The 17,409-nt window shown below is 46.2% G+C and overlaps 1 protein-coding gene, 1 long non-coding RNA gene and 1 pseudogene across 3 annotated transcripts; 1 reads left to right on the top strand and 2 right to left on the bottom strand.

The window, feature by feature from the left end:
* Positions 1–5,965: 5,965 nt before the first annotated feature.
* Positions 5,966–7,729, bottom strand: PYCARD (PYD and CARD domain containing). 2 transcript variants are annotated; one of them, XM_038539742.1, is made up of 3 exons: positions 7,292–7,630; positions 6,955–7,008; positions 5,967–6,430 (listed from the first exon to the last, which is right to left on the bottom strand). In XM_038539742.1, exons 1-3 carry the CDS (start codon positions 7,563–7,565, stop codon positions 6,171–6,173), a joined length of 588 nt encoding a protein of 195 aa, XP_038395670.1. In that variant the 5' UTR covers positions 7,566–7,630; the 3' UTR covers positions 5,967–6,170. The 2 variants fall into 2 exon arrangements, with proteins under 2 accessions (XP_038395671.1, XP_038395670.1); XM_038539743.1 differs by lacking the exon at positions 6,955–7,008 and having other exon boundaries at positions 5,966–6,430; positions 7,292–7,729.
* LOC119872172 lies at positions 6,395–15,493 on the top strand. Its single transcript, XR_005360716.1, has 3 exons — positions 6,395–6,547; positions 14,686–14,845; positions 15,103–15,493. It is a non-coding gene; the product is annotated as an uncharacterized LOC119872172 (long non-coding RNA).
* On the bottom strand, positions 9,101–9,811 carry LOC100856327 (annotated as a pseudogene).
* Positions 15,494–17,409: the final 1,916 nt, after the last annotated feature.

Here is a 17,409-nt window from a genome sequence, read left to right as displayed (position 1 = left end):
CTGAGCCACCCAGGCGTCCCTTTTTAAAATTTTGAGAAAAAGCAAGAGCAGGGGTAGAGGCAGAGGGACAGGGAGAAGCAGGCTCCCTGTTAAGCAGGGAAGGCTGATACTCGAGGCCTAATCCCATGACCCTGGGATCTTGAGCTGAAGGCAGACACTTAACTGAGCCAACCAGGCGCCCCACACAGTCTGCTGTCCTGCAGCATCTGACAATTTTGTTTTGGGATCAGGGCTGGCTAACTAAAAAGAGGGGAGGTGAAGGTAGATGTTGGGTGAGGAAAGGTGTGTTTGCTGCCTGCTTTGATGTAGTCTTTAGTTTGGGTCCAGCCCCTACGAGTAAACACGTTGCATCTTTGTTTCTGCAGGTTTCTTCCCACTCCACTGCATCCTCTTGGCCCTTGATCATTTGCTTTGGGTTTTGTCACTAGATCTCACTTTGACGCTAGTCTGCAAGAGAACCTAACCTTGACTGTTAGCTAGGGTTGGCGGGGGGTGTCCCATCTGCAACCATTTCTATGCAGTTTTTACAGAACTCAGATTGTTTCCTTCCTTTGAGCCCTCAGTACTTAGCCTCCTTTCTCCTATCTTTATTACTTTAAAATTTTATTTTTAAGTAATCTGTACATACAATGTGGGGCTTAAGAGTCCCCAGGCATCAAGAGTCACATGCTCTTCTGACTGAGCCAGCCAGGTGCCCCCTTCTTATCTTTAGCTTTTTATTTAGGAGTAGTTTTAGACTTCTAAGGTATTAAAAATAATCTCTTTATCTCTCTGTGAACTTAAGATCTTAAATGGTGCATGCCTAAGAGCTAAAGAAGTAATGTCAAGTGGATCTTGCCAGCACATTGACTTTAGGGCTTGTAGAAATAATTGGGCCCTTGATTCATAGTGTTAATAGTTAGAAAAGCTTTTGGCGGGGGGCATGTTGGTGGCTCAGTCAGTTAAGTATCTGCCTTTAAGCTCAGATCATGATCTCTAGGTTCTGGGATTGAGCCCTGCATTGGCCTCTGCTCAGCAAGGGAACTGCTGCTCCCCTTAACTCTTCCTCTGCTCCTGTGAGCACTCTTTTTCTTTTTTTTTTTTTTTTTTCTTTTTTTTTTTTTTTTGTGAGCACTCTTTTTCAAATAAATCCTATTAAAAACTTTTGGAGGCTGTCCAGTCTAACCCTCATTGAGGCAGGATGAGGGGAAAAGTACTTAATGAGCAGGAGTTTGGGTCTGGGAATAGTGCTCTCACAGCTCTTCGGACAGTGATGTATTTGGGGCTGTAGTGCCGGGGAGAAGGGCTTTTTTTTTTTTTTTTTCCTCAAAGATGATTCTTAGAGTGAGGTCATGTGTGCTTTTGAGTGCAAGGTGGGAGGGAGGGGCAGAGGGAGAGAATGGCATGCAGACTATGCTTATAACTCAGAGGCTTCAACCCTGAGATCATGACCGAGATGGAGTTTGATGTCCAACCGACAGCCATCAAGGGACCCCAGAAAGAAGGTCTTTTTTTTCCTCAAAGATTTTATTCATGAGACCTAGGCAGAGACCTAGGCAGAGGGAGAAGCAGCAGACTCCCTGTGGAGAACCTGATGGGGGACTTGATTCCAGGACTGCAGGATCATGACCTGAACCAAAGGCATTTGCTCAACTACTGAGCCACCCAGGTTCCCTCAGAAGGGCTCCTTTAACAGAACACTTCAGAGCCACTAGTGTGAGGAGAGGAGAGGAGCTGGAAGTATTGGGTTAAGGATTTGGGATTCTCTGTGCTGCAGTGTGAACCAAATTAGGTGGCTTTAAGTGTAGAGCTCTGGAGGAACCTCAGTGGGATGAGTATGGGAAGAATAAACATTGAGGGGAACAGGAGCCAAGCATTCCAGGTAGCATCCTGCACACACCTCGGTGGCAGTGTTGTACAATTGTACCAGTGCCCTGTAGCTGATTCCATTGTAACTTGTTCACTTTTGTGTCCTTAGAGTTTAACTGTAGCGCCTTCAGGGAGTGAGAACTTGTCTGATAGAGATTGACAGGACTTTTTAAAGGTTTTTAATTTTTATTTTTCCAGAGTTTCAGAGAAGGACAGCCTATTTACTGTCTCCCTGAGTAAAAAAGTACATGTACATCCTGATATGGGATGGCCTCTGCAAACAAACTGAGATGGAGCCAAATCCTCTCTAGCAATGTGTCTAAGTTGAACACATGAATTATTTGGGGATTTTGTTAGCATGTGGATTCTAATTCACTGTGTAGGTCCAGGTGGGACATGGATTCTGTGGCAGTGTTGGAAGTTCCTTGTTCAACTGCACATTTAGTTTATAATTCTAGAGATTCTTTTTCTGCTATTTCCCTCTACCTTACCCCTGTGAAGGGGGGAACTTTGTAAAGCTTTCTGTATAAATAGTGCTAGCTAGGAGCTAAGCTAAATGTCACCCTATGGAAGGTTGAGTTCTGCTTAAAGATTTTGCTAAATAGCACAGGTTTTGCCTTTTTTCAGAATTCTTTGTTCTGGGCTTAGTATCAGGCATGGTACTGGGTAGGGGCATATTCAAGTTTGCAAGGAGACCAGTAATAACTTTCTTTAAAGACCATTTTTAAGTAATTTCTACACCCAGCATGGGGCTCAGACCTAAAACCCTGAGATCAAGGATGGCGTGCTCCACCAACTGAGCCAGCCAGATGCCCGTTATTTTTTCAGTCTTCTGTTGATTGGTGGTTAGTGCAAATGTTGATTAAGGTGTTTTTTATGTTAAGTCACTGGGGAGCTTAGGAACAAAAACATCTTGAGGTATTAACACTAACGTGTACTGGCTATGGACCAGTTGTTGCTGGTGATGAGTTATATCCTATTATCTCTATAAGATGGGAATGCTGAGGAACAGACTGGCCATAGGCTCATAACTGATGTGAAGTGGAGCAGGGATTTGAGTTTATATCCTTTGGCTGTAGAACTTGTGTCTTTGACCATGATGATGTGTTGTAGTTAAAGACTTAAGCAGAAATAAGTTCTTCAGAGCATGGGTGGCATAGTAAAGTGTCTGACTCTTGCTTTGGGATCAGGTTGTGATCTTAGGATTGTGAGCCCCTGTGTGGGGTTTGCTTGAGGTTCTCTTTCTCTCCCTCTGCCCCACCCCCTGCTCTTGCTCTCTAAAAAATAGTCTTAAAAAAGTTCAGTTGTCCTGTGCCTCCTCCCACCCCAGTATCCCCAAGGAAAAAAGCTCCCAAGAAGTACTAAAGGAATAGTTTCCTAGAACTATTTCTTTTGCCTCAGGCCTGCATTGGTTTTTTTTTTTTTTTTTTTTTTTTAAGATTTTATTTATTTGGGACCTCTGTGTGGCTCAGTGGTTGAACGTCTGCCTTCAGCCCAGGGCATGATCCCAGGGTCCTGGGATCGAGTCCCACATTGGGCTCCCTGCATGGAGCCTGCTCCCCACTCTGCCTACGTCTCTGCCCCTCTCTCATGAATAAATACAGAGAAGGGCAGGCTCCTGGTGGTGAACCTGATGTGGGATTTCCATCTCAGGACCCTGGGACCACAGCGTTGAGCCAAAGGCAGACAGTCAACTGCTGAGCCACCCAGGTGTCCCTGTAACTGCTCTTAGGATATCTGTTGTGTAAGAAAAGTGTTAGCTTGGTCCTATCATCTGAGAAAGTTTCACGTGTTTTTTTTCTTCCCCTAAGAATTTTATTGAAAGTGAGAGCCCTAGCAGGGGAGAGGGGCAGAGGGAGGAGCAGCAGACTCCTGGCTGAGTAGGGAGCCCAACGTGGGGCTCAGTCCCTGGACCCCAGGATCATGACGAGCTGAAGGGAGACTCAGTCACCCAGGAGCATCTTCATGTGGAGTTTTTTTTTTAATTGTTAGACGCTAGAGATACACAGTAGCTATCAATTGATTACTTTTTGCATGCAAAACACTTGTACAGATCTTGAAAAGCTTGCCTTTTTATGAGGGCTCAGTCCTGTGTAAAATAGACCCAACATGGTTTGCTTTACGACAACGGTCCTGGGAAGGATCACTGGAGTCCAGACAAAGATCAGCCTGTGGGCATGTTAGGACATGTATGTTTCAAGGTGTCCAGAGTTAGGGGACAGCATGTCCTAGGAAATAGGATATGAGCAAATATTGCTGGAATCCTGGGAGATGTGAAAGGAAGATAGAGGTTGGAATCCTTAAAGATCAGGCTGAAAGAACTGTTCGGATGTCCTAATGTTAGAAATGAGTGTTCTTCCGCGATCAATTTTGATCACACCAGCCCTTTAAGGTAGACTACAGATAAAAAGCTTGTTGCAGGTAAGACATTAGGCATAAGCCAGGTGGCAGCAGTGAGCTTGAGAAAAGGTGGTTAGATGTAAGTTGGATGAGCTAGCTAGCACAAACGTTATTAGTCTTGGATATTAGTCGTTCTTTTTTCTTTTCTTTTTTTTTTTAAAGTAGGATCCATGCCCAACATGGGGCTTGAACTCAAAACCCCGAGATCAAGAATCACATGCTCCACTGACTGAGCCAGCCAGACACCTCTGGATGATAGTCTTGGAAGTTAGTTGGAAGAGCTAGTATCCGCAAGACTGATTAAATCGGGGCTTTGTGGAATGTGTTAGGATTTATTATTTATTTTCTAGTTAAGATGATACCGCCTTACGTCAAGATACAGGGATGACGAAGGGTGACCTCTTTTGGACATGGCAAAGTCCTTGCAGAACATATAAGTGAACGCATTTCAGCATTTTATGGGGAGGCTGGCTAAAGGACAAGCCTACAGGAAACAGTGGTTTGACTGATTGCTCTTTTTGGAAAGCTCTGCTTTTCCAAGTAGCATTAGGAGTAGTTAGTCCCATGTGATGGCAGGGTGGCCTTCATGGTGGCCACATCTTACCTTAGTAGCTTCCTCTTGTAGCAAACTCCCTGTCTTCTCATGTTGCACTGGTGACCCAGTAAATCAGGATAGGGATGTGTTACACTGACTTAGAAGGGCGTGTGTGTGGGGCATAACACTGCATTTGCTAGTTCTTGTGTCCTCTAGGTGAGAGATTCAAAGTGAAGTCTGCACAGTTCATTGTGAGCTGGTGCATCATTGTGAGTGGTGCAGAACCACTCATGGTGCACCTGTATGCCTGGATCCCCTCTATCTGATGATCTAACCCCTAAGAATAGAATACTGGTCTGGTGTACCTGCTTGTTGCTTTCCCTACCTACCTCCATCCTGCTTCAAAGCCAGAAAGAATCTGGGTGCGAAAGGTATGTAGAATGTGATCCTGGGATCCTGGTTCCCCAACAGCTTTTGCAAGGCTCCTTAAGTGCTGTTTCTTGGAGAAAAATACTATTTCCCTTTAGGCAAAAATTAAATCGAGAAGAAACTGCTCCTAGACTCATTCCCAAAGTTTTAGTTTTGTGGTTGGCTTGTTTTCTGGGCAAAGTATAACCTGTAACTCCTCTAGGGGGTGGCAGGGAGCAGAGAGAACAATTAAGCCAGCTGAAGTCAGTGCCACAACGAATCCTAGAGTTATGCTTGATTTCTTGTGCTCTTCTATGTTTAGAGGATACTGTCTCTCCTTGAAAATTTCAGTACTCTAATTTTACTTTTTTTTTCCCTAAAGGAAAAAGTGAAAGAAGATATGTAGACTTCGTTTGTTGTCAAATGTCTCTGACATAGCTGGCCTGTTACAGTTCCAGACCCTTTGTACATACCTCTTTATTTTGGCTAACTATGGTCTCAAAGGCAGACTCTGGGGTAGCACTGGAGGAGCTTCCAAATGGTAAATGAGGGGATAATCCATGGTGACTGAGGCAGAAAGGATGAAGTGTTTGGGGGCCTGCTGCCTAGGAACAGGCAGTGAAGTACAGCTTCACTTGGCCTCGGCAGCATTTACATACATAGCATAGCTCTGCATGTGCTTCCAGGCTAGAATTGGAAAAAATACACAAATATGAGTGGGCTTTTTTTTTTTTCTTGAAGATGATTTATTTACTTATTTGAGAGAGGAGTGCATAAGCAGGGGGAGTAGGAGAGGGAGAAGCAGGCTCTCTGCTGAGACCCTGGGATCGTGACCCAAGTGGAAGGCAGTCGACCAACTGAGGCACCCAGGTGCTCCCCAAGGTGGATTTTCATGTACTGTGTATATATAAAGAGATTCGGGGTGAGTCGGCTGGAACTGCCAGGGATTGTATGCAGGGCTGCTGCTGGGGAAAACACCTCAGCTTTTCTCCAGGTCGGCCACCAGGTAGGGCTGGGTGTTCCTCAGGGCCGTAAGGAGAAGATCTTTGCAGGTGGTGTTCCAGGCTGGAGCAAAGCTGAAGAGCTTCCTCATTTTCCCTGGATTGGTAGACTCTGCCCGCACTGCCTGGTACTGTTGCTCTGACAGGACTTTCCCATACAGGGCATCCAGCACCTCATCCACCTCTGTGACACGTGTGATGAGGGCGGCCCGGTGCTGGTCCACAAAGTGTGATGCTCCTGGTAGAATGGAAGAGGGCAGCTGAGCCAGTTCCAGGGTGGATACTGGGGCCCAGTCCTGCTGAGCACTGCTTTCTTCGGAAATTGGCTCTGTAACTCTAAAGGGTGGGGCTCAAGGTGGGCAGTCCATAGGTGCTACAGATACAGTGGGTTGAGTATAACTTTCTCTTTCCCTTTCAACCCCCCCCCCCCAGGTGTGGCCCAAGTGGGTAGGAAGGGTATGCCCAACCTTGCTCTCCCAGTGTTGCTGTCTGTGTGTGGGTGTGTGTATGTGATGGGGTGTGGCTGGAGAGATTGGGAGTGAAGGTCTCACCTGGTTTACCTACCATCTGTTAAGCCTGGAGCTCAGCAGGTGCCCCCCCCCCCCCCCCCCCCCCCCCCGGTGTGGCCCAACAGGTGTGTAGGTGGGTAGGAAGATTAGGCCCAGCTTTGCTCTTCCAGTGTTACTGGCTGTGGGACATAGCTCCAGGTAGTGCTGGGGTGTGGTGGGGTGTGGCTGGAGAGGCTGGGAGTGAAGGCCTCACCTGGCTTGGCTGCTGTCTGGTAATCCTGGATCCCAGCAGGCCCTGGAGTGTGGCCTGTAAGGAAATTAGTCAAGTGATCCCTTGCCCTTACTGCTGTGTCTCCAGTCTCTGGGGTCAGGGGCCCCTTGGTCCGGAAGCCAAGGTCTGGGCAGAGCAGGGGAAACTTCCCTTCCTAGCAGGAGGAGCTTTTTTAATTTTGGAGGGTATGAGGAACAGAAAGTGAAAGAACCCTAGGGACAAACGTTGAGGTGGGGGCATGGGGGCTAGTATAGTGAGAGGGTATAGGAGGAGGCACAGGGATCTGGGCCCCTGCAGGGTGTGGAGGGGTTGTGCTTACCTTTGTGTGAGGTCTCCTGCAGCCGCTCTGCTGTCTCCTGCATGCCAATGTCCCGCAGCACGACCGCAGTGAGCTCTGCACCGTACTCTTCCAGATAGAAAGAGACGAGCTTGTCTGTGAGATCCATGGCGTCCATAGGCAGCAGCGTCCCCCGAGGGATGCGCCCGTAGCCTTCACGCAGGGGCACTGAAAGTAGCTTCATCTTGAATTTCTTGAACTCCTCTGCAGTTAGGTTCTCCAGTGCATCCAGGATGGCGTCGCGAATGCGCCCCATGGCTCTGGGGTCCCCTGCTGCTGTTGTTCACCCGGGATGTCTGTGGAGCAGGAAGTCTGCTCCGGGGCGGGACCTGGAACTCCCCGCCTTCTCCCGATTCCCGCCTTTGCCCCAGCCCATTGCCCGGTGGCAAAGGGGCCCCAACTACCCCATTGGTTTCCACCCACCAAGGTCTCCAGACTGAATAGTCCAGCCATTGGGGGGCGCCAGGATTGCATCCTCAGCTGATGTGTGAGGTGGGACCTGGGAGACTGGGCAGAGAAGGGCTTGTGGGGCAGCACCTGCATTTCCAGACTTCTAGTAACTGGCACAGACCAGGAACCTGGTTTATTGAAGTACCAAGGTTTAGAACCTTAGAATTCTAGAATGCTAACACACATTTTCCCTGAGCCTTAGCATCCTCTCTCACACATCATAGAATCTTAGAATCCTAACAGCTAGAACCTTGTAGCTTACCAAATTCCACATAGTGGACAGAAAAGGTGTAAAAAAAGGATGGAAAGTAACTGTGCTTTTTCTGTTCCTCAGTTTCCTTATCTGTAAAATGGGATCATTAACAGTCACTAATTCTTCTTAGTAAATACTTCAGCATAGCATTGGCTACCTGATGGCCTCTGAAACCTTGCCAGATACTTAGCACCTGGGACAGCCAGATTTGGGTCCCAGGAGCTGAATTTCTAGGGAAGTGATGATGAGACACTTGTAATGAATGGTTGAGAAACTTCTTGAGGGAAAGTCATGAGTGGAGAGCCACTCTGGGCCCAAGAGATTTGATCTAGAAGAGCAAGTGAAAGGTGGCACGAGTAGGTATTGGAGCCCAAGCTGTGCTTGAAATCCTTAACTTGCCTTTGACATGGCTGGGAAGGCCCTGTTGGTCTGGTCCCTGTGGGCCTCGTTGGGCTTGTCTGGTGCCACACCCTGTTCTCCCTCTATCTGAGGGAGTTCCAACCACTCTGGCCTCTCATTTCCTCAAATGTGTCACACTCCTCAAATGTGCCACACAGCAAAGGAGTAGACTCCTTTCAACATGCTGTCCCCTTGATCTGGAAATCTCTTCTCTTTGCCTGATATATTCTTGAGACTTTAGGTCTCCAGTTAAATGTCACTTCCAGGCATCCCCTATTAGAATGTGAGGTTGGTGAGGGCAGTGACCTTGTCTGTCTTGTTCATTGCTGAATCCCCAGCATCAAGAGAGTACTTGATACCCAGGAGGTACTCAGTGAAGATTCGCTAAATGAAGGAATAAATAAGGCCGTGTTACCCGCAGCATGTTATATTGGAGAGCTTCCAGCAGGGTAGCAGGACCTAGTCCCCATCCTTGTGCATGTTGCCGCACATGGTCCGGGTGTATTACCATGGGTGGCACCTGTGGTCCGACAGCCAGTGTTCCTTGGCTTATGGCTGTTTGTTCTTTTTTTTTTTTTTTTTTGGAAAAAAAAGTATTATAAGGAAAATACACAGCAAAACAGAGCTGGAAAGTGGTATGGGTAGAAAGAAAAAAATCACAAAACAAGCTGCTCAGTTACCAAATAAGCTGTTTAAACATGGCTTCCTGCTGTGAAGGAGAGTGATTTAACCCTTATCTTTCCCACCTTTCCTGATTCAAAAAAATCTGCTCTTAGGGCTGGGCCCCGGGAGCCCCATTTTCCAATCTGTTCTCTTCCTGGAGTTTGGGAAAGGTTATATGGTTCTCAGGCTTTCAAGATACAGAAGACAATACGGAGAAGGAAAGGATGTTCTAGCCCTTTGGTCCAGTGTTATCCCCAGCCCTATCCCTCAGTATTTGTTGATGCCAAAGAGACGAACCCCGTGGAATTGGGGTAACTTAGGCAGCAGTACACTAAGCAATGAGGCTGTGTTGATGAAGTGAGCAGCATCATACTTGGTGTAGAAGCTGGCCAGGAGGTGGTAGAGTATAATAGGAGAGCTGCTGAGGAATTGGTGGGAAGAGGTAAATTGGAGCCCGTAGTCCATCTGTTCCCAGTGTCAGTAGCTGAGCCTTCCCTTGGTCAGGGGTCTCAAGGGGTGGCCCTTTCACTGTATGTAAGAAGACATACATAGCCAAACTATGGATGACGTTGGTCAGGGTCCTGACAACAGGTATGCTGAAGAAGGGGATGCTGAGTAGAACCACATGCAGCAGTCCTACCAAGATGATGTAGGCCAGCCAGATGCCCTGGCTATTCATCACGCGAGTGTTGGGGTTTACTTCGCTGTGTGCCACCCCCACATTCATCCTGCGGCTTCCCCAGTTATGGTTGTTTATTCTTGTGCCTCTTCACTGGTCTTTATCCTTTTAGAATCTCCAGCTCATTTTGTACACAGTGGCCAAAAGGCTACATCTTTCTAGCCCACATACTGATCTCATCCCACCCCTGTTCAGAAACCTTTGACTCCCCAGTGCCCTCAGAATCAAGTCCAAGCTCCTTGGGTACACCTTTAAGCTCATTGGCCTCTGGACTTCTTTCCACACGTGCCACCTGTTCTCTGCTTGGCCTCTTTTCCTTTCTGGCCTACTTGATGAGGTACTGCTTGTCCCAACATCAGGAGTCACTTCATTGAAATAATAAAAATTTGAGCTCCCTCTTTAGACTGTGATCTTTTACATGCATTATTTTGAAGCCTGGCAACAGTCCTTTTTGTAAATAGTAACCCCATTTTACCAGTGAGAAGACAGGCTCAGAGAGATTAAAGGACTTGCCCAAGGTCATATAGCCAAGAGGGTCATATAGGTTGTTTGTCTAGCTTTTGAATTTGTTCTCTGTCTACTCCTTGTTGACTTTTCTGTCCTCTATGCAAAACGAATTATTCCTTCACATGTCTGGAGGATGCCTTTACGAGGCCTTTATCTTACAGTGTCTGTTCACTCTGTTTTCCCACCAGACTCAGAGCTCCTTGAGCACCCACTGTGGTCCATAGCAACTACCACAGGGCTTGGCATAGATCCAGCCTTTATGGAATGACGAAAGAATCCTAGCATCTAGAATCATAGAAACCTGCTCTTTTCACATTGGTAGAATATTAAATGCTTTTTTAAAAAAGATTTTTTTATTTTTTTTAAAGATTTACTTATTTATTCATGAGACACACAGAGAGGCAGAGACATAGGCAGAGGGAGAAGCAGGCTCCCTGTGGAGAGCCCGATGATGTGGGACTTGATTCCTGGACTTGGGATCACATCCTGAGCCGAAGGCAGATGCTCAACCACTGAGCTACCCAGGTGCCCCATCTTAATTTTAGAGCGAGTGTACACCAGCAGGGGGTGGGGGGAGGTGCAGAGGGAGAGGGAGGGGAAAGAATCTCAAGTAGACTCAAGACCACGTGGAGCTCTCTCTCCCGGCCCTGAGATAATGACGTGAGCCGAAACCAAGAGTTAGATGCTTAACTGACTGACCTGTCAGAGCATCCCAGTGCTTTGGATTTTTGAACCATGGAATTTTAAAAACGACTGCCTGACTTAACCCCCGTATCGAGCAGGGACGGACCCCTTAGCTACATGGCCATTTTTCTATAACTCTTAAATCCATGTTTGGATGAGATGGCCGTGGCCTTGAGGATGGGCTTTTTACAGCTGGTGTTCTGGGGGTGATGGCACTGAGAATGTGTGCCATGGTGGTGTGACACTGTATCTTCCCTCGTCCTTGCATATCATCACTCAGGACCCTTCTGGGCCTAGCTTGTCACTGGCATCCAACTCCAGTCACATTTCTGCTCACACATTCAGACTGGGACACGGAAGATCAGGCTGTGATTTTCGTCTGACATCTCAGAGCAAGAGCTATCCCTTTGGTGGGATGTCATAGGGAGCCAAGGGACAAGGGGCTGGAAGGACAGCTATTCCTTTCATAGAAACAGAAGCTTCACTAGCCAGTGGACCCCAGTGAGAACAAGTGACACTTTTTGGCAGGTGGATGTGCTCTATGAACATATTGTAGACTCTGAACTCAGAAGGGAAGAAAGGCTTTCGAGAATCTATTTTATTCTGTTTAAAAAATAAATCACTTTTTTTTTTTTTTTTTTTTTTAGAGAGAGTGTATGAGTGGGTTGGGGAGAGCAGAGTGAGAGGGAGAGAGTCTGAAGCAGGCTTCATGCCCAGCACGGAGCCCAATCTCATGACTCCGAGATCATGATCTGAGCTGAAATCAAGAGTCAGAGGCTTAACCAACTGAGCCACCCAGGTGCCCCTATTTTGTTCTAAATAGATGTATTAAGGATCTTCTAGAGACCTGTCTGCATGATAAGTGCTGGTGGGAGATAGTAATAATAGCTTTCATTCTTTAGAATTTACTGTTCTAGGCACTGTACTATAAGCACTTAACATGCATAATCTCATTTAAACCTCCCAACATTGGGATGCCTGGATGGCTGAGTAGTTGAGTGCCTCCCTTCAGCCCAGGGCATGATCCTGGAGTCCCAGGATCAAGTCTCACGTCAGGCTCCCTGCATGGAGGCTGCTTCTCTCTCTGCCTGTGTCTCTGCCTCTCTCTCTCTTTCTCTCTCATGAATAAATAAATAAAATCTTAAAAAAAAAATAAACCTCCCAACATCCCTGTGAGGTGTGTGTATTTATCCCACCTTACAAAGGAGAAAACTGAGGTTTTCAGAAGTTGCTTTGGAAGCCAACAGTGGTAGTAAATGAGGAAACACATTGAACAGATTGAACCATCTGACTCCTAGGCCCAAATTCCAACCACCATCTTAAATGTTCCCACTCTCCTCAAACATTGACAAATGGCTTGGAGAGATTATGTATATGGAAATTCATGCCTCCTCCAGACTGTCCACAAACATCTTAGAAAGGTTGATGTTACAATGATAGTAATGATAATATTGCCTCCTCTTTGCAGAAAGCTCTAGAACTTACAAAGTACATTCAGAAGATTGTGGAATAATGGGAAAAGCAGGAAATGAGTGTGTCAGACCCAGCCAGATTTGATTCCCAGATCCTCTTGGTTGTGTGACTTAGGGAGGTCACAGCCCCTTTCTGGGGTCCACATTCTATAACATTAATTCATTCACCTCATCAGCCCAGAGAGAAGCAGGACCCCAAGAAGGGCAATGATTTGGGCAAGATCCCCTAGGGAGGTAGGGGCAGAGCCTACTTGTTCCTGGACACTGCCAGTGTGATTTCCATTTGGGGAGGTAGGGAGTAGGAACTTTGGGCAGCTCTTTGGGAAACCATGATAATTCCTTCTCCCTCAACACCTCCATTTCTGGGGGGAGTACTAAGAGATTTAAACTTTGATCCCTGGCAAGGAAAGAACTTTCAGGTGGTACTTTAGGCCCACCTTTGCCCCCTGGACTAGAGCCAGAGCTGTTGGTGGTGGTAAGATGCTTCCTGGGTGTGATTTTCCCCACCCAACAAAAGTAACCCTTGATAGCTGGAACCAGATTGCTTCTTCTGTGGCCAGGACCACAGACTGCCAGAGGATTGGGCAAGCCACTTAATCTCACGCCTCATGGCCTCTATGTAAAATAGGAACAATGCTGGGTTATTACATGAGGTTATAAATGAGATTATGAGGTTATAAATAGATTAAGAACATTTAAATGCTTGGAATAGGCCTGGCATATGGTAAGTGATTTGGTCATTTTAAAGTTTTTGAGTTTCAGTTTCCCAGTCCCTAAAGTAGGAATGATGTTATTGACCTTACAGAGTTGTAGGGAAGATTCCTTGGAATACTTATTAATAAAAATTGTTATAATATCAATAGCCAATATTTATTGAATTTTTCTATGGGCTTGGCATTGTTCTAAGAGCTTTATATGAATTAGCTTGTTGAATCTGCATAACAATCCAAGAGACTTTTTTCTTTTTTTAAGATTTATTTATTTGAGGGATGCCTGGGTGGCTCAGCGGTTGGGCGTCTGCCTTTGGCTCAGGGCATGATCCTGGAGTCCCACATCGGGCTCCTTTCATGGAGCCTGCTTCTCCCTCTGCCTGTGTTTCTGTCTCTCTGTGATTCTCATGGATGAATAAATTAAAAAGATTTATTTGAGAGAGCACACTCGCCAATGGGCAGGGTGGGTAGGGGATGGGGGAGGTAGAAGGAGATGGAGAATCTCCAGCAGACTCCCTACTGAATGCACAGCCTGACATGGGGCTTGATTTCATGACCCTGATGAGATAAAACCTTGAGTTGGATACTCAGCTGATTGAGCCACCCAGGTGCCCCAATCTAAGTCTTTTTTTAAAAGATTTTATTTATTAGTTCATGAGAGAGAGAGAGAGAGAGAGAGAGAGAGGCAGAGGCACAGAGGGAGAAGCAGGCTTCCTGCAGGGAGCCTGATGCAGAACTTGATCCCAGGACCCTGGGATCACGATCTGAGCCAAAGGCAGACGCTCAAACACTGAACCATCCAGGTACCCTGCCTCTAAGAGTCTTAATAAAAATCCTTACATGATTCCCATTTTACAAATGAAAAAATCAGGTTAAGTGACTTGCCCAAAGTCACATGAGGAAAGAGTGGAGTCAAGATTTGAGCCTGGTGGTGGCAGTCACTACCTTATAGGCCCTTGGGTGCCAGCACACTGTCTCTGGCATGTATGTATGTATGTATGTATGTATGTATGTATGTATGTATGTGTTTATTTATTCATGAGAGACACCGGCAGAGAGAGAAACAGGCTCCGTGCAGGGAGCTCAGTGCGGGACTTGATCCCAGGTCTCCAGGATCACACCCTGGGCTGAAGGTGGCGCTAAACCACTGAGCCACCCGGGCTGCCCTCTGGTATTTATTTAATATAATATCTAGTTTAATCCTCATAACAACCCTACAGGGATGGTATTATTATCCTATTTATCTTCATATTGTAGCTGAAGATCCTGGAATTCAGAAAGGTAGGTGATCTTCCTGAGAGTAGCCAGCATGAGTTTGTGACATCAGCATTCAGGACCTGCTTTTGCTCTGGTCCTGATTGGGGGATTTCCACCTTCTTTCAGCATTTATCCAATACAAGGAGCTTTCACCTTCTATGGCATTTCTGACTTCAGCCATTGGGAAGATCTGCATGATAGGACAAGGACAAGCTGCCCCCTTTGAGCCTCTGGGCCCCAGGGACTTCATAGAGTTCCATCTTACAGTTAGCAACACAAGTCTTTATTTCCTCCTCTCCCAGATATGGTTCCTCCAACTGGCTGTAGACATGCAATGTCCCTCCATGGGTCAGAGATCAGATCTGGCCCATCTACAGCGAGAGATGTCATCTTCTGTCCTGGGCACCCACATCCTATTGACCATAACCCTCAGCCTCAGCCTGCCAGTGATGGAAACTCCAGGTGAGATCGACATTCAGGATGTTGACTTTTTGAGTGGAAGTAAAGTGGTTTGTGGTTTCAGAGATGAGCTCCAGATACACTCTAATCCCTACCCTCTCCTGTTTGGGGAAATCAAACTCCCCTGGGTTTCTCAGGGTTCTGGTAAAAAGCTCTAGTAGCTTCCTGAGACTTTCAATATCCTGAGGGTAAAATCTGTAGTCATTTGTGTTGTCAGTTGCTCTGATCCAAAAGAATAATAAAACTTATCTCTTCCTCAGGGGCCTAAATGATGATAGCCTGTACAAGGTTCCTAGGTTAAGCCCAAAGGTGCCAGGAAGCCTGGGGTAGCTTCCTAAATGGGCCAACAGGCAACATGTAAGAGCCTCGTGTTTAAGAAGAAATGAGCTTCAGAACCTGGAGACAAGCCCAAAGACTTGTCATATTTAGAGTTTACTCATGCTTTTGAAATGCAATTCATTGTTTATCTAGACACTGCTTTGGGATTTAACATTATTAGAAGGAATGGGAGGTTCAGTTCATAAATACAACTTTTGTATGTAAATACAAGAATGCTCTGCTTTTTCTCCCCAAAGTCTGCATTTTCCTAGGATTTTGATCAAGCACATGAGAGTTAATCTATATTTCATCAACGAGACTTAATAAGACCATCTTTCATATTAATCAATTATAAGATCATCAAGATGATAGAGCTGTGCTGTCCTATGTTTTTTTTTTTTAAGACTTATTTATTTATTTATTCATGAGAGACACAGACTGAGAGAGGCAGAGACACAGGCAGAGGGAGAAGCAGACTCCATGCAGGGAGCCTGATGGGGGACTTGATCCTGGATCCCGGGATCACGACCTGAGGCAAAGGCAGGTGCCCAACCGCTGAGCCACCCAGGAGTCCCCACTGTCCTATTTGATAGCTACTATAAATATGCAGCTCTTGAGCACGTGCAATGAGGCTAGTCTAAAATGAGATGTACTCTAAGTATAATATACATACCTGTTTTCAAAGACTTAGTATGAAAGAATGTAAAATATTTCATTAATAATTTTTTAAAAGTAAGCTCTACGCCCAACATGGTGCTTGAATTTATGACTCCGAGATCCAGAGTCGTATGGTTTACCCACTGAGCCAGCCAGGCACCCCGCATTAATAATTTTCATATTGGTTACATGTCAAATGATAATATTTTGGATACATTGGGTTAAATGAAATATATTCTTGAAATAGAAAACAAAAACAAAAGGAAAAACCCAAAGATTTGAGCTGAGGTGTGTAGGGAGCTACCTGGCTCCTGCGGAGATTTAGTTATTTGCCAAAGAGTTGGAGTGAGAAGATCTTTAAGCAGGGGAGTGGAACAGGTGCTTTCTTCTCTTTGATAAGCAGGGAAAGGAAGTCTCCCTTGTTGCTCACCTCTAGGGTGTCTGGCTACCCTCATGGGGCAGTTAACTTGGCTCTCATCCTATCATCCTAGGGCACAGGGAGCCAGATGTTTACTATTTGCTAGGAGAGATGGAATAAGTCTGTCTTTGATCCAGAACACCTCGTGTGCACATTTGGGATAAAATTAATAAAAGTGAACATCAAAACCCAAGAGAGGCAAAAAAAGAGTCCAAAGAGGGAGATTATCACTGAAACCTAAGCAGAACCTCAGAATGTGATGGAGGGAGGGAGAAATGGACAAATCCAGTGAAAGGCTAAGAAAATGTGTCTGAGAGGCCAAAAGAGAAGAACCCAGTGAGCTTGTGTGTTTATTCATTCACTGAGTATTTTTTGGGCACCTGCAGTGTGCTCATGCTTTATTCTAAATTGGAGACAAGCAGTGTACAAAATTTATATTCTGGTAGGAGAGATCAGTAAAAAAAAAAAAGCAATAAGTAAAATATTGCTTGTCAGATGTTAATAAATGTTATAGGGAAAATAGAGCAGGGAAAGGAGATGTGAGAGTTAAAATCAGGGAGTTAGGAAAAGCCTCACTGAAAAGGTGACCCCGGGTAAAGATTGGAGGGAGAATAGGATGGGAACCATGTTTGAAGGAGTGTTCCAGGTGCTGGGGGGGGGGGTGGTGATGGGGGGGGAGGACAAGTCTGAAGGCCAAGGCTGGAGTTGGAGTGAGCAGGTGGGGAGGGCTGAGAGGAGAATGAGCTCAGCTTCAGCAGGGACTCGTAGGCCACAGTGCTGAGGACTTTGGTTTTCATCCTGAATACAGTTTAAACTGAGATTTGAAGTCTAAGCGTGTAAAAGCCCAAAGCTCTCAGGGCAGAATCAGCTTCTGGGCTACAGGCTATGGGTTCAGTCCCTTCATTTATTCGTCTGTCCCTCTATCACTCATTTCCCAAGCACTTAGGGAGGCCCACTTTGCCCCAGGGCCTGTGCTGGGCACTGGAGAGACCTTCCCCTCAACTTTGGGAGGCAGAAAACCTTTCAGAGTGGGCTGAGGTCCTGTCCGCCTGCAGGTGGAGCTGGTACTGTCAGTGTGACCTGGGAGAGCCATAAACTTGGGGAATAAGTGGGTGACAAGCTGGGGAAGGGCCACAGGCAGGGAAGGGGGAGGCTGGGGAATCCGTGGAGGTGG

The sequence above is a fragment of the Canis lupus genome, chromosome 6, assembly GCF_011100685.1.
Source record: "Canis lupus familiaris isolate Mischka breed German Shepherd chromosome 6, alternate assembly UU_Cfam_GSD_1.0, whole genome shotgun sequence".
Taxonomy (NCBI): Eukaryota; Metazoa; Chordata; class Mammalia; order Carnivora; family Canidae; genus Canis; species Canis lupus.
Note: the sequence above shows the minus strand (reverse complement) of the source record. Positions and strands in the feature narration are given on the sequence as shown.